Source organism: Amblyomma maculatum, chromosome 5 (genome assembly GCF_055883805.1).
Source record: "Amblyomma maculatum isolate TAMU_Amacu chromosome 5, ASM5588380v1, whole genome shotgun sequence".
Classification (NCBI taxonomy): domain Eukaryota; kingdom Metazoa; phylum Arthropoda; class Arachnida; order Ixodida; family Ixodidae; genus Amblyomma; species Amblyomma maculatum.
Genome location: NC_139348.1, coordinates 48,481,805 through 48,504,081, shown reverse-complemented (window position 1 = coordinate 48,504,081; position 22,277 = coordinate 48,481,805). Strand labels below are relative to the sequence as shown.

The window sequence follows — 22,277 nt, the reverse complement described above, 5'->3', positions numbered from 1 at the left end:
TCAATGACAAAGGACCTTGGACGGCACACACCTGGTCAGTTTGAACCCAGACCTGTTCACCAGACTGAAGTAATGCAGATCCCTGGCCCTATGACATTGGTTAGGTCTTTCGTAATCATTTTCTTGTAAGAGTCACCTCTGAGTGCTACCTTCTCCCTTGCAGGCCAGTGTGGACGAAGCTTTTTATCCAGCTTTGGGATTCGAGTTCTCATTTGCTTTCCCAGAAGGAGCTGAGCCACGCTGATGCCATTCATGCTAGGTGTATCCCTAAAGCTGTGGAGGGCCATGTGAGGGTCTTTCACCTTATGGACGATGTCTTTCACAGTCCGGATCATTTTCTCCGCCTTTCCATTAGACTGTGGGTAATGGGGGCTACTGGTGATGTGGTCAAAAGTGTAGGATGCAGAAAATGCAACAAATTATTGTGAATAAAAACACAGAACACTGTTAGACTTTACCCGCTGGTGTACCCCATGATGAACGAACAGGCGTTTGAGCACCTCAATGACAACCAGAACTGTTGTACTTTTCAGAACCACCACCTCCGAGAATCGGTATTAGTAGTCCACTGCCATCAAGGTTTGAGAGTTAGAGTGAAAGATGTCCATGCCCAGAACTTCCCAGGGACGACCAGAGAGGTTTGTAGGAAGAAGTGGTTCCGCTGAATTCTTTCAAGGGTGCACCATTCACGGCTGGTCACGAGATAGGTGATCTTCGCTATTATGCCAGGCCACCATACAGATTCACGAGCGAGATAGTGGGTGCGACTGATGCTCTGATGTCCTTCATGCAGAAGCGTCAAGAATACTGGCCTCATTGCTGAGGGGATCAGGAGGTGAGTGCCTCTGAGAAGAAGACCATCACAAACAAAAAGTTCATCTTTCACTGATTCATACCTTGACGCGTGAAGCTTCGACTTTTTTGGCCAGCCGAGCTGGAAGATCGATGCATGGACTCAATCGATCTTGCCTGGGTCTAGCTTGATGCCTTGTACTGAGACGACGACACCTAGGAAGGAGACTTCTTAGATGCCAAAACAAGACGTGCCTTTGTTCAAGGTGATACCAGCAGTTGTAAGACGAGACAGCACTTGCTCAACACTTGGATCATGTTGCCGCTGGGTACGTCCAAGAACAAGATTATCATCCATCATATTGACAGCACCATCCTGACCTTCAAGGGTCTTAGCCACGTGCTTTTGAAAATACCCTGGAGCAGAAGTGATGCCAAAAGGAAGTCAGCAAAAACCACAGTGATTGAAAGGTGTGATGAAAGTTGTCGTCATGTAAGCGAACTGACAGCTTGACTTGGTGGAAGCCTGCAGTCGCTTCCAGCTTCGAAAAAACAACTGCGTTGCCGATGAGACCAAAAGCTCGCTCAACAGTAGGCCAAATGTGTCTTTCCCTGAGAACCACTCAGTTTCGGGTCAGGTCCACACACAGAAAATACTGGACATTCTTTTTCAGTACTACTACCAGCCCAGCACACCAAGGAGGAGTTACGATGAATGGCGCCGTTGCTTTTGAGTTTCTCGAATTCTTGCCAAATTACTGCACACAGCGGGATTGGTATCTGTGAAGGTGCTCTAAATTAGAATGGTATGTCTTCTTTCAAGCCAATGGTGTACTCATCTCTGAGAGTGCCGAGGCCATGGAACAGCGACATTAAGTGTTGGCTCAGGAGTGCCAACAGCACCCAAATATTTGCCGACTTCAAAAGCATGGATGGCTGATAGATGCGGTAAAGGTACTCAAAGTGACTCAATGACATATACACAGAAGTTGGCCACTGTGCCGTCAAAATAGCATCAACTTTGGCGAGCTTGATAGGGACTCCGGGGAAGTCACTTGGGACTGCAGAAACCTAAGCTCCTGAGTCTACTTTCAACTTAGCTGTGTAGTTGTCGACTGTGACATCCACAAACTTGGCTTTAGCTAGTGACTCAAGAGTACATAATTACATAGCATCAAATCTGGCCTGCCTCGACTACCTGTAGCAGCAAATGTCACCAAAATGAGTGCTTACCATACCATTTGCATATTAACTTTTGAATTGCAGCGTCAATGTTGACCATGCCTTGAAAGCTAGCCTTTGTGAGTGAGTGTTCCTTGTCCATGTTCTCGGATTGACGAGCTTGCGCCAAGCTTCCTTGAAAGTTAGCTTTGGGGAGCGGCAAAGCTTTTCGGAGAGACACGTGTTGAAAAATCCAACGACAAACCTGTCGCGGATCAAGCGTTCTTCCACTGCTGGTGACGGGTAGTTGCAATGTTTGACTAACTTGAACAGTTTGACGTAAAATGCGTCGACAGTCTCATCAGGTTGTCGAAAGCACTTGTGAAAGCAAGTTAACTCAAAGAGTTCCTTACAGGAATACACGAAGTGCTTGAAGCATTTGACAACTGCGTCGTAGGAGGATAAGGCAGCAGCGTCGAAAGAAAAAGTGTCTAGCAGCGATCGAGCTTCTGGGCCCACACAGTGAAGAAGCATACATACTTGCATGTCTTGCAGAGCGGTCCTTAGTACGGACACAGCAGAACAGTCCTCTAAGCAAGACTTCCCCGAAGACCAACTTGCCGGGTAACAGAAGTCGAATGCGTCTGGCAGCTGCAGAGTGATGCCTAGCCACTGGGACTGCTTGGCGCTTGCTTCTGGGAGCATCTCTCTGCTGTTGACAGTCGTTGAGAGCTTGTTCCAGACGAGTTTTTTATGCTGATCCCACTTCTCACACCGTGTTGTGTGGGCATTCCCGTGCTGACATGCTAATAGGTGACCACCAGTCACTGCTATCACCATCTATGAACCGGCAACGGCACCAATCTTTTCATTCTTTCTTTCCTTCTTTCCCTCACCCCTCTGGCTATATAATACCCCTTGATCCGAAAATAAACCGGCATTCTTTGGCCTGGCTACGCTGTCTGTTGCATCACCCGGGAGCGGCGTTCCCATTGACTGCGCCTTTCCAACAGTGGCATTCCCATTGACTACGCCTTTCCAACAGTCACGAATGTCGGGAGAGAGCGAGGCGACCACGTCACTCCAGAACAGAGCAAAAGCTTCTCTATTCAGAGCACCCCTGGCTGGGTTTCAGATTAGACAGCATTACTGGTAAGCATCACAGGCGTGACGACCCCAACACATTTTGTACGCAACAAAAGCACCATGCCCATTTGAATAATTAATCAAATGCAAGCTCGCATAACTCCCTTGTTTTTTAAGTGCAAAATTTCTGCAGTGCACCACAAGGACAATGCTAGCATTTCCTTTCACCACCTTTCAGGTTTGGCTGCTGCTACAAAGGTCACACGTTTGATGCCAGCCATCATGGTTGCATTTAGATGAAGGCACAACACACGCTCATGAGCTGCCAAAGTGAACTTCATACGGTATGAATTACTCTTAAGCCTACCACTAAGATGTCCTCATAGTCCGTGTTTTGTTTCACAGTGTTAAGGGGGGACACGGGTCTTGCGGACCAAAAAATCGCGAAAAAATCACTTTTTAGAAAATGTGATTTGCGAAATCAGTAGCTCTTTATCTACCTATCTGCTAAGTTTTTCATCTCTAGGGTCGGTATTTTAGTCACAATGCCAATTTATATAATCGATGTCGCCCAAATTTGGGCCGAAAACGACCCTCGAAACAACCATTTTTCGCGAGGCGTAGCTCCCATTTTGTGCGCGGCACCGTAGCCATCTTGGTCTCATTCGAAAGAGCCGCCTTTCGTCTTCAAATTGACGCCTCTGCTGTTTACATTCGCCCATTGGTCGCATAAAAAATAGCAAAAAAAGAAAACGTGGCATTTGCAATCCCATTGGCTTTCGGGGTGCACGTGACGATAAGGCGTCCCCGCATTGGTGGAGCTGGCTGACGGCATCTGCTAGGCGCGCCCGAGCCGCGGGGAGACGGCGGAGACGTGACGCCGGCCGCGCTTGGTTCCGAACCGCGAGGTGCGTTCATGGCAAGAATTTGTGAAAAAAGTAAAAAAAATAGTTGAATAATCATCTCAAGTGATGCCCTGCCCCGGCTGTGCGCGCTCAGGCCGACGGAAATCGTGCGCCGAACGATCGTGTGTACGAGCCTGAAGTAGGCCTAGCGTGTTCCCCAGCACGGGGGACTGCTACTGCCAGCGGTCGCACCCGCCGCGACAGTGATAACGCTGGCCGCAGATGAGCAGAAAGATAAGCTCAAAACAGGAAAAGCTTGAACTCGCGCCAACTCTAGCAACGAAGCGGTAGACGGATTGTGTTCGTAACGATGACGGCAGCGCGGCGGACAGTCCGCTTGGCGATGCGGAGTTCACGATCGTCAGATCTAAACAGTTTGCCGAGATTGGCGAAGCGTAAAACATACGGCGGCGATATTGGCATTTAAAAAAGTGAAGGGGGTAAGGAATCGCCGTCAAACTTATTCTCCAATGCGTAAACTGCGGGACACGTCGTCTTCGTAGCGCTCGCCGCGCGTTTGCGCCGATCGGACCTCGTTCATAGTCCTTAGGGAATTCACTTGCTTCTAGTGCAATGCAGAGCACCGGGAAGCAGCAAACAGCTCCAAATTACATTTCTTTTCCGCAATAAACGTTCCTCACCACGGTCTTGATGCGAGGACGTAGCAAAACGACGTACGTAAAAAGAAAAAAAAAAAAAAAAAAAAACGAAACGAAAAAGTGACAACTGAATGTGCTGCAACTGCAAATCAAAATGAAAGAGGCGACACTTGGACGTTGGAAAGCAAAGAGACTACATTCCTGGAGGTTTATAGCAATTTTAAATTGTAAACGTGTGCATTGCACCAGTGAATGTCTGAGAGCAGAGAGGAAGCGTGCTTCCTCTGCAGCTTTTCAGACTGCAGCAAAACGAAAGCAGAAGGGCAAACCCAATGCAGATTACTGTCCAGGAGCCTTCTAGGCCACAGTGGCCTGCATTTCTACAGTTTTTGTTTGATAAATTAGTGTTTGACATTGCAATTCGTTTTTTCCATTTTTCTCAAAATGAAAATTTTGCCTACCCTTCTATTTTGCGGGTGGCATTGTGGCTCACCTACTCCTTAGATTGTAATGATTTTTATTTTTACTGGCTCGTGAGTGTTAAAGGAACACAATAAAGCTATTATACAAGGTCTCAACTGCATGAAAAATTTTTAAACATACGAAGATGTAGAAAGGGGGTGGTTGCACTTGTGAAGCTGAAACTTAAAACTTCCATAACTTTGGCTTGTAGTAAGGCAGGAGCACAAAACTTGTTTTATTGCGTTCCTTAGACATTCAAGAACAGATCCATGTGCATTTTAGCAATTTCCCTTCAGTAGATATTTTTACAAGCTTCCCGCAAGTCTGGAACAGCAAAGTTGCTGTAACTACTCAGCAAATTTATGTAGAAGAAAACTAACAACATATTTGAAACCAGCACAAGAATTTACATAAACCCTGCAAATTTCATACTGACAGGACAAATATTAAGAAAATTTTGCTCAAGACCCATGTCCCCCCTTAAACCCAACAAATTAAACTTTAGGGCAGAATCTGGACATGATGCCTAGTTCAAAAGCAAAAAGCACACATACATGCACAGACAGGAGAAAAAACAGGATAGGCATGTGTGACATCTCTCCTGTTTGTGCATGTCTTTTTGCGAGCCAGGTAGTATGCATGTACCTCACAGGATGGCCAACTGCCCACAAAAGAGTGCATCCTCTTTTGCAGAGTGAGGAGCCTGCTGTAAGTGACCAGAGCTGTTAATTGGGTAGGTGGTAGCTGTAACATGGCTCACAAGAGGCACCCAAAGATAGAAGAAACAGCAAAGCTAGTGTGTGCAATGGAACTACAATAAAAAAAATCTGTCGCAAGTTGCTGAATATCCACTGGAAAATGTGCACTGGGCAGTAGGGCAGTGAAAAAAATGAATCAGACCTGATACAATACTGCAATGCTTGCCACAGCACAACGAATATTCAACTTCTCTGAAAATATGTCCCTCAAATACGGGTACTGTTCTGGCTACCTGTTCTGCACAGCCATTCAAAAATGCATTCGGAATTTATTGCCACCTAACAGAATTCACATTGCTGATGTTCAACTATACAAATTGTCCCATTACAGAAGCATTGGGCTTAATACAGTAAAAAGATTCTAGGGATGATTGATACTCTTTAATGCAAAATTTGAGCACAGCTATTTAAACGTTCTTGCGATACAGCGAGGCAAAGAATTTGGGAGATGCTTGTATGTGAAATTATGAAGCATACAAAGCACTCTTTTTTTTCTATGAGCGAAAGAAAATTACACAGAAGAAACATCTCCCAAAGAAAGCTGGAAATTCAGCGTAGTTGGAGGTATCTTGTCCCTTGGTCCTCATCTGCTAGTGATGCGACTGCCTGATGTTGAGCAAAAAAGAAAAGTCACGAGCGAGTGGTGCACAGCTCGTGGCTTTTTCTCTTCTGAAAAATTTTCTTTGGCTCGTGACTCTCTTTTGCGGCTCAGTTACAGGCTGTACTCTAAAAAATTAAGAGAGCAAAAGTATTCATTACATTAGGAATGATATATCTTGATGCTTACAGGATTTTGGAGGATGTATTTTGCTAAACTTTTCTCCATTACTGTAGAGCCTTTTCATGCTCTGTTTACACCATCAAAGGAGGGCTGCTGCAAAAACAGAGCCAGGAATCCAAACAGCACAGCACTATAGTAACATCTCAGTTTTTGCTTCTGATGCAGGTCTCATTAAACACACGTCTACACCAGCATCAAAACCTGTAGACATGTTAGTACTGCATTATTTGTGCACCAGAATAAATGTGGGAATCACTTTAAGCCATTTTGGATACTCCTGCCTGTGCATAAAGACTACCATTTGTATGACTGTGTGCGTGTAGCATAAACAGACTACAAGAAAAGCGAACTGCAAAAACTCACTGCCTTGATCGACTGGAATGGAGAGAGCTGCCATCCAAGTGTCTCTGTGGAGTCAATGGCTCAATTCCCTCTTTTAATATAACTGGGTCACCAAGGAAGTCATCTGCAAAGAGTCCATCAGGTACAGGATCACTCATAATCTGGTTCTTATTACTCCCAGCACCTCCAGAGGAACTCAGCCTGAAGGAATTAAGAGGGGGATGCATACGCATAAAAATATAACTGGAAGCAAAATATAACAATTATGCAGTGTAACCAGCCGAAACAATGGAACAAAAATCTCACATCCTAAAATGCAGGATCCAAGCAATGGAGTTTTTAAAACAAGGTTAGGCAAAATAGTTGGGTTTAAACAAATGAGCAAAATACAAAAACAGAGCAGAATGCAAACAAACAAATTATTGAATTTAATGTTTTTTTTTTTTTTTTTGGAGTTCTTTAATAGCGCACGCCCCTTACTTTAGGTTACCTTTAAAGAAAAAACATACTGCGATATGCAAATGAATACTGCTCCTGTATATAACTGTGTTTCCTAAGATATGAATGTCAAGAATATTTTATGAAATACATTGGTTCCCTTTCCTTGCTTGCTGCATTTGCAGCCTTATGTTAAAGATATGGAATAAAAAAATTGCCGTCGAGATTTCTAGTGCAGATGGTAGCTATCATATTGAGGGTGACCAAAACAATACTTTATGAATAAAAATGAGCAGATTAATCAGTATTTCTCAAATCGCAGCACCTAGCAGCCTCTTGTCAAAGCTCTGACAAAAGCGGATAACACATAATTTTTACCCGCCTCCCTAGCCACCCACATCGCGAGCGATTGCACCCACCAAAGGAACCCGCTGATTTTTCCCTTCCTCCGTGGCACTCACAAGGTGCAGAGACGGACGTTTTTTTTTCTTTTCTATAATGTTGAAAGCACCGTAAAACACCTCCTCATGTTCCTACAAAACTGCTGACTCAGTGCTTAGCTTTCAACCACGCTGCACACTACTTATCCTTCCCTTCAAGCGTGCAAACAATTGCGTACCTTCGTAGGCACCCCCTAGACCTCCTTCGCCTGATGTATTCCACACTCCACGTGCGCAAAGCTCGCAGAAAGCCTTGTGCACCTCCCACGCAGTCCCTCTCACCTTCACGCCAAGAACCCGCTCCCTCGCCTAGCGAGCGTCTTAAACCCTCTCCCCGGCTTCCTGCATCTCCTGCGCAGGCCCTCTCTCAGGTGCGGGGGTGACGGTGGGGCCGCGGGACAATGACATTGCTGAGGTCAAAAGTGACGTCACATCAGTCAGGAGCACACTGCCTGGGGCCCGGCGGCCGCTCAGTAAACGTCAAAGCCATCTGTTCAAAACTAACCCAAATTAAGTGTCTGTACTAGTGTAATCATGTCATAAGAATACAATTGTGGTGTTAATACCTTTAGGTATGAACCCAGGACATGCCAATGGCTATGGGTTAAATGCTTCTGTTGTGTGTAGCAAAATATGACATAGATAATGAACAAATGTTGATCATGAACCAGAAAAAGAACCCAATGGCTATGGGATCGATAACACTGCATATAGCAAAATATGGCCTAAAGATAATGAAAGAATGAAAAGAGGAGAGTGTTAAACCATGAACTCAGGAAAAGCCAATGGTTATTGGTTTAACAATTTTTCTATCAACAAATGTGGGATAAAAACTTTGTAATCACTGCAGTAAACCCATCATGTTGATGTTGATGCGTGCGAGCATACTGAACATTTCTTCAGGCATGTCAATAAAATCAAATTAAAATATGTTCTACGCAAAGCTCGCGGATGAAACTCGCTGCAAGGTACCTCGGTTCAATCAGAAGTCGAGTCACATCGCCATCTCAGGTCCAAATTTGGTGTCTCTATCCCTTTAAACTCTGCTTCAGAAAGACGCGCCTGCAATACGCTGTTGCTACTGCCTTGGACATGCTCGAAGGCTCTATACAAACGCTGCAGTGCGCCATTTTAGAGCTGCCTATCTTATATGTTGCTCTTGAAATGTCATTTAGTGTGAAAAGTGTGTTGCTGAAGCAGACTAGATCATACGTTTTCTCACTAGACCACCGACGCCGCCAGTTGCCAGTTTCTCGCTGCATGCGGTATGGCACAGCGATGGTGCATCGGCGTTCCATCGGGCCGTATGAAGTTCACAGAGAAAGTTCACTCCATGTGGGCGGCCCTTAAGCTATGGAGGCTGCAGAAAATAAGAAGCGGCAATTTTTTTTTTCTTTTGCGGGAGTCGACCATCCTTGTAGTGCTGAACGCGCGGCATAGTGTAAGCTATGGTGGCTGCGAACGCTAAGAGGCAGCAGATTTTTTTTTTTTGCCGATTGTCTTCCATCCTAGCATCCATGAATCAATGAAAGCACGCGGTCAGATGCGATCATGACACCGGCTTTTAGCACTGTTCACTTCAAACGACATTTACACCTATCACGCTTTCCAATAATTTTGTGGCAGTGGACTCCACACACGCCCGAGCGCGGCGTCACAAATCGAACCAGGCTTGTGGAATTAAACCATCACGGGCACTCTGCCAAGTTTGCTCCGGCTACCACAGGAGCTAACATTAAAAGTATAATAAAAAAATAAACACGCCCCGACGTTATCACTGTGCAGCATCTTGACGTGCTGCTAATAAAAGAGCTATAGATGCAACGGCTGAAACATACGGATGTGGCATTGACTAACGCTTTTTTCGTTTCAAATTCTCGGCGGCAAAAGTAGAGAGAGGGTGGGTTCATTATGTGAGTGGGACGATTACGCAATCATTTTTCACGATCGCAAGTGGCGCCTCAAGCTGATTTCTGTATATCGACTTATCGATAAATCGAACTATTTCGCGATCCCCTTTGAGTTCAATATATCTGGGTTGGACTGTATATTCATAAGTGCAGGATGCGGGAAAGAAGTCCAGATGGCCCTCAGGATATTTTTCCTTTGCTGTTGCGAATCGTGAACATTATTGCGCACTCTTTGCATTGCTAAGGCTAAACAAGCAGCTCTTTCTTTGGTAAGGCAAGCATGGGATTCACACTGTAAGTTAAATGGTCATGCTCTTGCACTCTGAGTAGGGGAGGTTGGTCTTCCTGGCTTTTAATCTGGGCTTTTCCCTTCAGGGCTCATTAGGCAGTCCCATCCTTAAACCATCAGAATTAGTTTGTTTCAAAGCAACTGTCGTAAGCTACAAGAATGATGATTAGCTGACCGCATAGTGGCCGATCAAGACCTCAGAAGCTGGCGTTCTTGTCGGCGGGCCGTCTTGCGAACCTCTGTGGATTGAAAAGGGGTTGTGCATAAGTTATTGCATTGAACGGCATACCATCTAATAACCAGGTGCCTGAGAGATGGTGGAAGGCAAGTGGTGGCATAATGGCTAGGGCTACAGCTGTGTGTGGTGTGGTCCCAGTTACATGTTCTCCGTCCTTGTGATTTCACTGTCGTTTTTGTATCTTTTTGTGTATCTCTGTGCCGCAAGAACGAGCAAGAATCGACCGAGATATCAGCGAGGCTAACGAAATGGGGCATTTGAAAGAAACTGAGCAGGTGGGAACTGAGGTGGCATCTCAAACTGAGCTGCCAGCTCGACTGTAATAGCACCCGAAGTCAGACTCCCAGCAGCCCAAAAATTTGCCTGCTTTTTAAAGTATTGAGTACCATCAAAATACTCAATACACTAAATGTGTATTTTCAACGCCAATACTCCAATACCATCATTTTCAGCACACGATACCTAATACCGCTACACAAAATGTATCGAATGATAGTTTCAAAGGCACTTGCATCTTCGATACTTCCTATGTTTGGCTTGAACCTTTCTCTCCTACAAAAACAAATTTTAGACATGACCACTATGGTTCTCTGTGATCCACTGAACGGCTATATTGTTGCCAATATGGCTATATTCTGTACTGTGCCAAAGACGGGTGACAACATGCTAAAAGAAACACAAGCGCAACTAGATTAGGGGACAAGGGCACGCATTCATGCATTGTGATGCGAGGCACCCCACTTTCAGGCAACATGCACTCACCTTCTGTGGCAGCTAACGCAGACTGCTCTGAGCCACTGTGCCTTGTCTTCACGACCTTGTTCAGCTCCCTTGCAGCCACATGTTTGCAAGAATCTGCACGCACTTTCCGAGTAGCAAGACCTCGATTACTGTCGGTTGCTGCCTTTTTCCCCGCCTCAGCATGGTTCCTGCCAAGCTTTGGCCTCAAAAAGTCCTTCACAACAGGCTGCTTCACCGAGGGCAGAACTATGCAATCCTCCTCTTCACTAGGTTTCAGATAGGACGCAGTTTTCTCCGAGGCCTCTGCTGCTGGTTCTCCTTGATTGCCGCACTGTTCCCGGCTAATAGAAGGTGACTCGTCATCCTTAGACTTCTGGGCTGCAGGCAGTTCTGAAGCTGTAAATGGATCTTTATCTGCAAAATCCAAATGCCGGCGCCGAAATGCAATAGCGGATTTGTCCCGGGTGTAGGTTCGTGGGATGCCACGAGCAGGACCTATGAGGAAACAGAAACAAAGAATCCATTGCTGTAACAACAAGGACTCATGAAACAGAGAAAATGGCACCACTTTCTATGCTTCTGGCTTCTGCTTGGCTTCGATACTGTTGTGACAAAAACCTCTGCGTCACAATACTAGCCCCTACCGTTTTCACACAAGTTTTGCGAACAAGCATGCCGTCATTTTTTCATCACAGTTTTTTTTTTTTTTTTTTTGCCCTTTGTTGGAGCGCGCCGGCGGCCAGAATGTGGCCAGAGGAGGAGAGAAACAACCGCACGCGTGCAAACAAGCGCAGAGCAGACGACAACAAGCTTTTCAATGCAGCAAGGAGCAGACGCTGACGTGATGCGCGGAGGTTTTGCTGAGGTCTGCATGGAGGGCGCCGACGCACAGAGAGATGCAGCGCCTCCTGGCCAATATTTTCTCCCCTATTAAAACTTCATCCCCGCCCCAGCCATAACAACAGTAAAAAAACTGCTAAAACACATCGCTGCTGTCATGCCACACAGGTCTCCTGCTCATTGTCGCCAGTATGGAGCACCACTCCCACCGCACTGCGGCAGTAACGCGCAACTGCCCCACCACCAAACTCAGAACACAATACTTATTGCATTTACCTATTTTGAACCTTGTGAGTGGACATCCCCCGCCCCCCCAACCTTGGCTACCGACTCTCATCAATCACAAGAGCTTACCTGTGGCACTAATGTGGTAATGCAAACACAGCCGCAGCATAAGTATGACACACTCCTCATACTTTGACTGGTAGCAGTATTTTGTCGCCAGTAGGCACTGAAACACCACTGGATGTACTTCCTAAATCCAAAGAAGTTTCAGGGAGCAATAATCTGTGCTGAACCAACAAAACTGGCAGACAATGCAGGTGCAACATGCTCCTAAGATGCCAAATGCTCATGAGAGCTGGCAGGTGTTGCTTGCAATCAGCATCAACTGCAGTCCAATCTCACTACAATGAACACCACATTAACAAATTTTTACCATCCCCAACAGGTCTCATATGTTTTCAATGTAAAAATACTTCAGAATTACGAATTTCAATTTTCAATACAGCGTATATTTCAAAATAACATTCATGTTTTCTTCTATTATGTAGGAAGATCAGTATTACAAATTCAGCTAAAATTAGCAGCGCCACAGTTCGCAACTTTCGCGTGAAACAGAAACCGCTGTTTCTGTCTGTATGGTCCGTGGCCTGTTGCTATTATCATCAGCATGTTTAGTGCCAGCTCCTAGCACCACCACAAAGCTGTGGCAAAAGCCAGCAGGCCTAACCACCCTCCATATTTCCTTCTGTGTTGTGCGTGGCCTGTTGCTATCATCATCAGCATGTTTAGTGCCAGCTCCTAGCACCACCACAAAGCTGTGACAGAAGCCAGCAGGCCTAGCCACCCTCCATATTTCCTTTTGTGTTGTGCGTCATTCGTCGATCGGTTGTTTGTGCCATTCGTGTGCATGAGAAGGTATTTCCTTTTGATGCGAATTATCTTGTGCAGTTACTACGAGATCTGATGATGACTGCAGTCAGCGAAGGTGCCAAGATAGGAGAGCAGCTTTCGTTACAAGAAATTGACGCAGAGAAAAAGCGAGGAATTGGCCTCTGCAGACAACTGCCCCACTGACAGCCGTGATCATTTTGATAGACCGAGACAAGATTTGCAGACTTCAAGGAACCTGAAGATGAAGTCATATCAAGTTCTGACCTTGTTTTATGCATGAATGAAGTCCATACTTTCATCGCTTGGTGCAATCACATACTTAATGAGGTGTTTCGCGAAGTGGAATGTGTATATGCTGTTATGGTGTAATGTAGTGTGCGGTTATCTGAGCTGCACACAGCAGAAAAAAAAACTCATTTCAAATTAGCGAACAATTTTTTGCGGTCCTGCACAATTCATTATATTTTTTCAGATGTTATACTGTTACACCCGGTAAAAATATCAAAAATATCAAGATTTGACTGCATTAGAAACTCTCTTTTTGTTTTGACATGCGTAGCTTGGAAGAGGGCAGAAAACTGCAAAAAGAAAGGCGAATCTGGATGACCCCATAAGGTCAATGTCAGGTCAATGCTGCAGGTTACTCGCCCAAGTAATCACATGATCGTCATCAACAGTATGACTATACCGACTGCAGTTGAAGGGCCTCTTTTCAATTGCCCAGTTTGGTGCTAGCTGCTGCCACTTGACCCCCACAAACTTCCTAGGCTCATAAGATAGTAACAAACTCACATTTATTGGAGCCATGATGAAGGCGACGATAGCTAACTGCAAATCTGAGCGATCGCTGGTGTTGTAAAGGTGGAACGTCACAGCAGCCACAAAATGGCTTGCGTGCCTTCCGCCGCCCACTGCAGGCGTCCCCACATGACAGCTTGGCCTCCTGCAGAACAGCATCGACAAAACCAACAGCCAGCAATCAGTGCCCAGGTCCAACGAGAAAGCTTTGTTAAAATTCCAAGCATCACAGTTATGAAGTGGTTACTCATGAGCGCAGTCATGCAGCTAGTACCACACTTGATCCTTATAAGTGGCGGAAGAGAAAACACAAGAATGGTGCTGCATCACCCTTGTCTGCATGTTTCTTCAGTGTCACTGCTTTCTCTGCTGCTGTATATAATGACACGTTTAACCAACTAGCTCAACAATCTACCTTGTTACTATAATAGCCTTATTGGATTAGTGCATAAACCTGCTTTCAAGGCTAGAATGAGATTAGTCAGTTGGGAGGAATATGTATAATGCACTGTGAACTGCTGGTGCTGAAAGTAGTGACAGGCTCGCTGAAACAATAACAAACCACTGGGTACTAATATGAGAAAAATATAAGGTAGACAGAGTCCAATCGAGATTGCCTCTGGGGTTAAAAGCACAATATACAGTCGCAAAGTAAAAGAGAAGGGCAACAATATTCAGACTGCACTGTGCGTGGTGTTGCAAAGAAGTGTAGAACCACAGCAATGCATGCACCTTCTACATTGTACTGGCAACACTAGAAAACGAGAGCAATAATAATTCCTGTTCTGTTTGAGCATCCCATGAAGCACTTTCGTGCTACACATACCTACACTATATCCTGCATGGCCTTCCCTATGACATCTCTTATTCAAGCACGTGTAACCAATCATCTTCAATGTTAAATAGTTATCACTGTTCATTCATATTTATTTTATAGGTTCAAAGAAGGGAGGTCAGATTCATTCTATCAAAACATGCTACATGAGTTACAACCTCCTCCACTATTGAAACAAAGAAACATCATCAGGCTAGAATTTCTATATCTGTTGTGCAATAATCACTTCAACATAAGCACAAGCCCCTATTTAAACAGAGTTCCTGCCGTCCTGTACAAAGCTCTCACACCTATAAAGTTAGACTCACGAAATGCTGTGTTACGGTTTTAAATATTTTTCTTTCTCAGCTTTTTTTTTTTTCTTCAAGGCATGCCTTTTACTTGTATACAAGTGCTTTGTAGTCTATTTTGTTTGTATGACCAGATTTTGTTGAACCCATGTAACTTCTCTATTATGACATAGGCTTCAAGAGTAAATAAATGAATACTAAATACATCTTGGGCTTTCACATTCTAACAATAGCATGCTAAGCTCTACACCATGCAGCACACGGCAATGGTATCTCTTTCTACAGATAAGCAAACCAGTTTACCTCTCAGGTGCATATTTCAAGACATTTCTGTATCTCTGTAGCCTATGATATGCAATAAAGGAGAGAGCCCAGAGAGATGAGCCATAATGGGCAGATATGTTGCAACATGTGTCTCTTACTAATACACAGGACATTTTACTGAAAAGAAATTATTATTTCTAGCTATGCAGGCAACATGTCTCCTCACCATAGTTTTTGTCATGTGAAGCCATTACCTCTGCCCTTTCACGACAGGCATTCCCTCCCGGCGCAATCAACTCTCAACCATATAAAAGGTGTGGTAGCATCTTCTGAGAGCTGATGAGGTCAAGAGTCTGTAATGGTTGTCACAATCTTATGAAGGCTAGCAGGTGTGAACAGGAAAACAGCATGCAGAAACGAAGAAGGGATGACTTATAACAAAAATACAATTGGAATTGAAAATGCAAACTCAAATTTCATTATTGTATAAAAATATTGAATTTGAGTTAAAAATTGGAATTAGAAAAAATTAGAAGGGTTCAACACTGCCAAACCAAATGTGAAGCAAAAGTGCCTGTGGAGCAAGGGTACCCGGCTGCAAAGCCAACCGCCGGCAGCCGCGTTTCAATGGTGGAGAAATGGAGCAGCATCCATGTGCTGTGCGATGTCAGTGCACGTTTAAGACCCCAGGTGACCGAACACACTTTCATCCCATGAGCATTCGATGCCGGCAGACGCTTCTCGCTCCACTCGGTCAGCTCTCAGTGGCGGCACGAGCATGCCCAGTGCGGAAAGTACCCTGCTGCTCCTCTCCGCACCGGTGCGTATATCTGCTGGGATGCCACTAACCTCCTCATCTCTGTAACGAGTGCAGTGGTGGAACACCTGTGAAACGGCGCAGCTGGTTGGCCTGGTTACGGTGCATGCGCAGTAGCAGCTTGTGCCACTCACCAAGCGGTGGAGGAGCGGTCGCACTTGGCTCCAGCTGGACTGGGTGCCATAGTAGCGTTGCATGTGCAGTAGCAGCCTTTTGAAAGCTCTGGTGAAATGCACAAACTTAGCTGCCCAGTGTAGCTGTTTCTAGCCATTATGCTAATAAGCTTTTGCTAAAGCTGAAACTGAAATTAGAAATTTTGCTTCAACAGGACTAAAAGAATTGAAATACATACAAAAAGACAACTTGTTAAAGCAAAATAATGGATATCAGTACCACCTTTTTCAGTCCGTCAGCACAAGCCCTTCAAAAAACTTTAAACCTAGTTAAAATGCATTGCCTCCCAGAAATAATACAGTCGACCCCACTTAAGACGAACTTTCGCTTAAAACGAACGAGACCCGAGCGACCGCCAAAATATACATGACTTCAATGGCACAAAATCGCACATATAACGAACGTCCTTGAGCGCTGCCGATCGGTTACAGCGAATAGATGGCGTGAATCCGGCGCCCCGACGCGAGGTAACAATGGGCTCCGGTCCCTTTCTGTCTGTTTTAACAAACCTCCTCGCAAGCGAGACACCCTTTGCGCGCCGACGCGCGCTGCCTATGAGTGTCGGTGTGTGGATGGTTTTCAAGGCCAGACTGAAGCCCCTCCACGCAACTCCGCTCCCCTCTTCCTTTGCCATTCCCTCGTCTTCGCCTGTCACCATGGCGCCCGCCGCCGGAATAGTCTTCGATGTTTCGTTTCGTGGCTGTTCCATTGAGCGGCCATGCCAAGGGCCAGGCCTCTCCATACGCTAGCGGTTGTACTGTTTGCACGGGCAGACTGATTGCGCAGCGCGCGCGTGCCACTGCATTCAGTACGGCCGTGACGGTTGGTGGCCTCCGAGATTACCCCTGCGGGCCTGTTTTCGCAGAGGTGATCTCGGAGGCCATGGGCGATTGAAAGCAACTATAATAGGAGCCAACAGGTGGCAGCACTGACGCTCAGGGATGCCTCTCATTGGTCTCCCCGCTGCATACCATGCCCCGCTGTGTGTCCGGTCCATCCCGTCCCATTCCTTTAGCACTTCCTCGCAAGTTGATTGTCGCATGTGCGCGTTCGCTCCATCAGTTGTGGCGTTTTGTTCTCACTTTCGTGGGTGTGGTGTGAGCACTTCGTCTGTCGGGCCTGAGTCTTATAATTTGGGATGGCGGACGGGAATTCCCTGCCTCCAGCGGTCACGAAACGAAAAGCGCTGGACATGGCAACGAAGCGAGCAATTGTGACGGAACTGTCCCAAGGTGCTAAAAATTGCGAGCTGGTGAAGAAGTATAACGTGTCGAAATCAACCATCTCGACAATTCTAAAGAATAAGAAAAAGATCAGCAGCTCCGACGCCAACACAGCGGACAGAAAGCGCCTGCGGAAGGCCACCTATGCGGACGTAGAGGATGCGCTGCTCAAGTGGTTCATGGACGCATGGGCTCGCAACATTCCAATAAGTGGACCAATAATGCTGGGCAAAGCCAAGGACTTCGCATTCCAGCTAGATTTTCCAGACTTCTGCCTAGGCAATGGCTGGCTACATCACTTCAAAGTGCGGCATGGGATTGTTTTTAAATCGATTGTCGGTGAGGCGCGTTCGGTAAGTGACCAGGACGTTGCCGATTGGCTTGCAACAAACCGAGCCATTATTGCAAGCTACGCGGAGCAAGATTTGTATAACGCAAATGAAACTGCATTATTTTATCAGATGCTGCCAGACAAGACGCATGCCATGAAAGGGGAGTCATGCGCTGGCGGTAAACACAGTAAAGTGCGCATTACAGTTCTTCTGTGCACTAATAGAAAATGGCAGCGACCGGCGCATGCCTTTTGTAATCTGAAAGTCCAACAAGCCACGTTGCTTTCGGAACCATGTACCGGTGCACTATAGGCACAATACTAAGTCCTGGATGACACGCGATTTTTATTCGCAGAGTGGCTGGGCGAGTTTGACCGTGACATGCAGAGGCAAAGGAGGCGCGTGCTGCTGTTGCTCAACAACTGCTCAGCGCACCACATGCAAACGTCTCTGACGACAGTGACTGTACTTTTCCTGCCGCCCAATACCACTTCGAAAGTGCAGCCTCTTGATTTGGGTATAATTCGCTCCTTCAAGGCATTGTATAAGCACCGCATTGTGGAGCGCTTGTTCATTGCTGTTGACTGTCCGGCTGCTAACTTGCCGCTCCAAGTTTCATTGTATTCCGCCCTTGAAATGGCGACGGCGGCCTGGGCGGAGGTGACAGCCGCTTGCGTGCAGAACTGTTTCCGCAGACCAGCTTCGTCAACGCAGTGCCGGATGTCGGGCCTGATGCCTCCAATGATGATCATTCCGGCGGCGATTTGCGGCAGCGCGTCGTCGGCTCCGACATGGGAGGCCGGGACATTGGATGGGACGATTTTATTTCTGCGGATCAAGACACGGATATTGCGGAATCGTGCACGGACGAGCGCATCGTTTCTGAAGTGCGGGCCGAGAGCAACGCAGAAGAATCGGATGAAGATGAAACGTCTGAGCCAGCACCCGTAAGCACATCTGTAGCAATGGGCTACATAGAGGGCCTCAGGCAACTTGTCGATGCCAAGGGACTCGGTGAAAAGCATACTTGTTATTGAAATAAACTGGAGACCGCCCTCATCGCATCTGCACTGCAGAAACAGACGAGCATCTCAGACTTTTTTGCTAAGAAATAAATTTCGTGTTTTGACCGTCGACATTTTTTTTTTTTTAGTTTGTGGTCCAGTTACTACGAACTTCGGGACATAAAGAACGGATACCGTGTGACGCTCAGGTTCGTTATAAGCGGGCTCGACTGTAGCATTTATACTGCCTTTGATTTTATTTTTTTTCACACCACAAAAAAGCTGGCACCCCCAAGTGGAGGAGTGAAGTGAATATATCACCTCCACCCGTAACATCTTTGGTGGAGGTGATATCTTCGATCCCGTGCAACAAGCTAGATCTCCACAGTGGCCACCACAGTACCGCTACCATGTCTACAGACCCATCTGTCGTCATGGGTCAATCAAGGTTATAAAAAAACTGCTGGAGTGGAAGTCGCCTATACCAGCCAATCGGCTGGGGCGACGCCTGCGGCAGCTATCTTGAAAGGTGCAAGAAGTGGCCAAGTGCTGGGAAGAGCTGTTCACCGGCGTTACCGGAGTGTTTCAAATGTTTAAAGGATATTTAAGTTCTGATGCAATGTTTTGGGCTATCAGAGAAGCCATATCAGACATCGATGAATCCGTTTGAACCACCTGGATGTTTAAAGATCACGATGATATACGATGATATCATATCACGATGATATGATATACGAATCCAGGAGAAGGAATGGGGTCACTCTCATAGTGAACAGAACAATGGGCAAAGCAGTGCTCGGGTACAACCACAAAAACAACCGAATGATTTCACTTCGGATCCAAGGTTACCCTTTCAACATAACAGTTATCCAAGTCTATGCACCACCACTACTGCTGAAGAAGCTGACGAGAGATTTTATGCTGACCTGCAATGCCTTTTAGACCACACTCTATCATCAGACGTCCTTTTTCTCATAGGAGACTGGAATGCTAAGGTGGGGAGTGAAAAAATATCCGGAATTACAGGGAAGTTCGGTCTTGGTGAGTCAAATGAAGCTGGGCAGAGGCTATTAGAGTCTTGTCGAGAAAACAACCTGACCATAGCGAATACTCATTTTCAACAGCACAAGAGGTGCCTGTACACATGAACTTCACCGGACAGTCTGTACAGGAATCAGGTTGATTATATTCTTTGCCGGCAGAGATGAAGAAGCGCTATACAAGCAGCAAAAACAAGGTCTGGGGCCGATTGTGGCACCAATCATCAACTTCTTGTTGCCAAATTTAAGCTTCGATTGAGGAAAACGCAGAAAACTAGAAGGCCTTTCAGGTATGATCTGGATCGAATTCCATCAGAATACGCTGTGGAAGTGAGGAATTGATTTCAAGAATTAGATCTAGAAGACAGAGAGTCTGAAGAGATGTGGGCTGATGTTCGTGATATAATACAAGAAGTTGCTACTAAGGTAGTTCCAAAGCAAAAGAAATGCAAGAAAGCAAACTGAGATGCTTTGCAAATAGCTGAGGAAAGGGGGATGGCAAAAGTTATGGGGGAAAGAGAAAGATACAAGGTTCTCAATGCGGATTTTCAGAAAATAGCAAGGAGAGATAACAATGCCTTCCTGAAGATACAGTGCCAAGCAGTTGAGGACAACAGCCAATTAAGGAACACAAGAGCTCTGTATAAGACAATCAAAGATATCAAAGGAAGCTTCCGTGCTAAGCTGGGCGTGATAAAGGACAAACGAGGCAAGGACCTCACTGAAGCCTCAGAGATAAAGAAGAGGTGGCAGGAATACACAGAAGAACTGTACAAGAAGGAGCCGAATGTGCAAACCCAACATAAGACAGTGGTGATTACTGATCTCAAGCCGGGCATCCTGAAGAGTGAAGTTGAATGGGCCTTAGCCAGCCTTGCTAAGAACTAAGCTAGCGGAATTGATGGCATTCCAGCCGAGTTGCTTCAAAACCTCAAACATGACGCTGTTAACGTTCTGTCTACATTATGTCAGCAAATTTGGACAACCCTGCAGTGGCCACAGGATTGGAGGAGGTAGTTTACATCCCTATTCCAAAGAAAGGCAGTGCCAAAGATTGTTCCAACTACCGCAAGATCGCGCTTATTTCACATGCTAGCAAGGTGATGAAAATCCTCCAAGGTAGGCTGCAGCAGTATGTGGATCGGGAGTTTCCGGACGTGCAAGCTGGGTTTCGCAAGGGCAGAGGAACTAGAGACCAGATTGCCAACCTTTGCTGGATCATGGAAAAAGGAAGAGAGTTCCAGAAACCCATCTACTTCTGCTTTATTGATTATGCGAAAGCATTTGACTGCGTAGATCACAGCAGATTGTGGCAAGCTCTCCAAGACATGGGAGTTCCAAACCACCTCATTTGTCTCCTCAAGACGGCACAGTCAGAACTGGGCGTGGTCTTACTGATTGGTTTCCGATTTTAAAAGGAGTGAGACAAGGCTGCATACTGTCGCCCTGCCTATTTAACCTATATGCTGAGTGCATCATGAGGAAGGCCAGTCTGGATGGGTCTTCAGCTGGAGTGAAGATTGCTGGAAAACGTATCAACAACCTTAGATATGCGGATAATACCACGTTAATGGCAGACAGCGAAGTGGAACTCAAGGGACTTCTGATGCGCGTACAAGAAAGAGTGAGAAGTTTGGGCTTAAACTGAACCTTAAAAAGACAAAGATCATGGCATCTTGCCCTATCAAGTTCTGGAGCATCAAGGGACAAGAAGTGGAAGCTGTGACAGATTTTCTCTTCTTGGGCTCCAAGATTACCCAGGAAAGAGACTGCAGCCATGAAATTAGGAGACGCCTGCTTCTGGGAAAGAGAGCCATGGCTAGCCTTGACCGCCTAGTAAACAGCAGAGACATTAGTCTGCCGAAGAAGGTCCGTATAACTCGTGCTATGGTCTTTCCAGTTGTGATGTATGGATGCGAGAGTTGGACTGTGAAGAAGGCTGACCGCCGAAGAATTGACTTGTTTGAATTGTGGTGCTGGTGGAGACTCTTGAGAGTTCTTTGGACTGCCAGAAAATCAAATCAGTCGATATCGTCAACCATAAACCCTGACTGCTCATTGGAGGGTTAAAGCTCAGCTACTTTGGTCATCTGATGAAGAGAGAGGAGTCACCGGAGAAAGATTTGATGTTGGGAAAGGTTGAGGGTCACCGGAGAAGGGGTAGGCAGCGAACGTGATGGTTAGATGGCATCCTCGAGGCGCTGCAGATGAAGTTATGTGATGTTAGGAAGATAGTGAGAGACCGAAAAGTGTGGCGTGATATGGTCCATAGGGTCACGAAGAGTCGGACAAAACTGAATGACTGAACTGAACTGAATTAGCTAGATGAATAAAAATTGAAATGTATGCTATACTTTCAAGTCATATATCATAATGCAGCTTATATAGAGCACGATTGCACTAAACTAATGTCATTGCACTATGCATAGTAAAGTAAATAAATTATTAAAATGCAAGAATTCCTACTCTGCTTAAGTGTAAACAAGATATGGTTTCCTCTTCAGAATATATCAAGGGTGATATAATTGTCTTTGGAGAAGGCACACCTTACAGTGCATGGCGCAGAGTTTGATGTATCGAACTACCAGTGAAATTGGAGTTC

General features: G+C 45.8%; 1 protein-coding gene across 6 annotated transcripts in view; it reads right to left on the bottom strand.

Moving 5' to 3' along the window:
- LOC146188269 (uncharacterized) overlaps positions 1 to 22,277 on the bottom strand; it is a 219,207-nt gene that overhangs the window by 92,654 nt on the left and 104,276 nt on the right. For all 6 annotated transcript variants that reach the window (XM_084603714.1, XM_084603717.1, XM_084603715.1 and 3 more), the window contains 3 exons: positions 13,691 to 13,841; positions 10,964 to 11,437; positions 6,908 to 7,010 (listed from right to left, as the gene is read on the bottom strand). In XM_084603714.1, the coding sequence (XP_084459840.1) occupies positions 6,908 to 7,010; positions 10,964 to 11,437; positions 13,691 to 13,841 (728 nt within the window). The remainder of the gene's footprint in view (positions 1 to 6,907; positions 7,011 to 10,963; positions 11,438 to 13,690; positions 13,842 to 22,277) is intronic.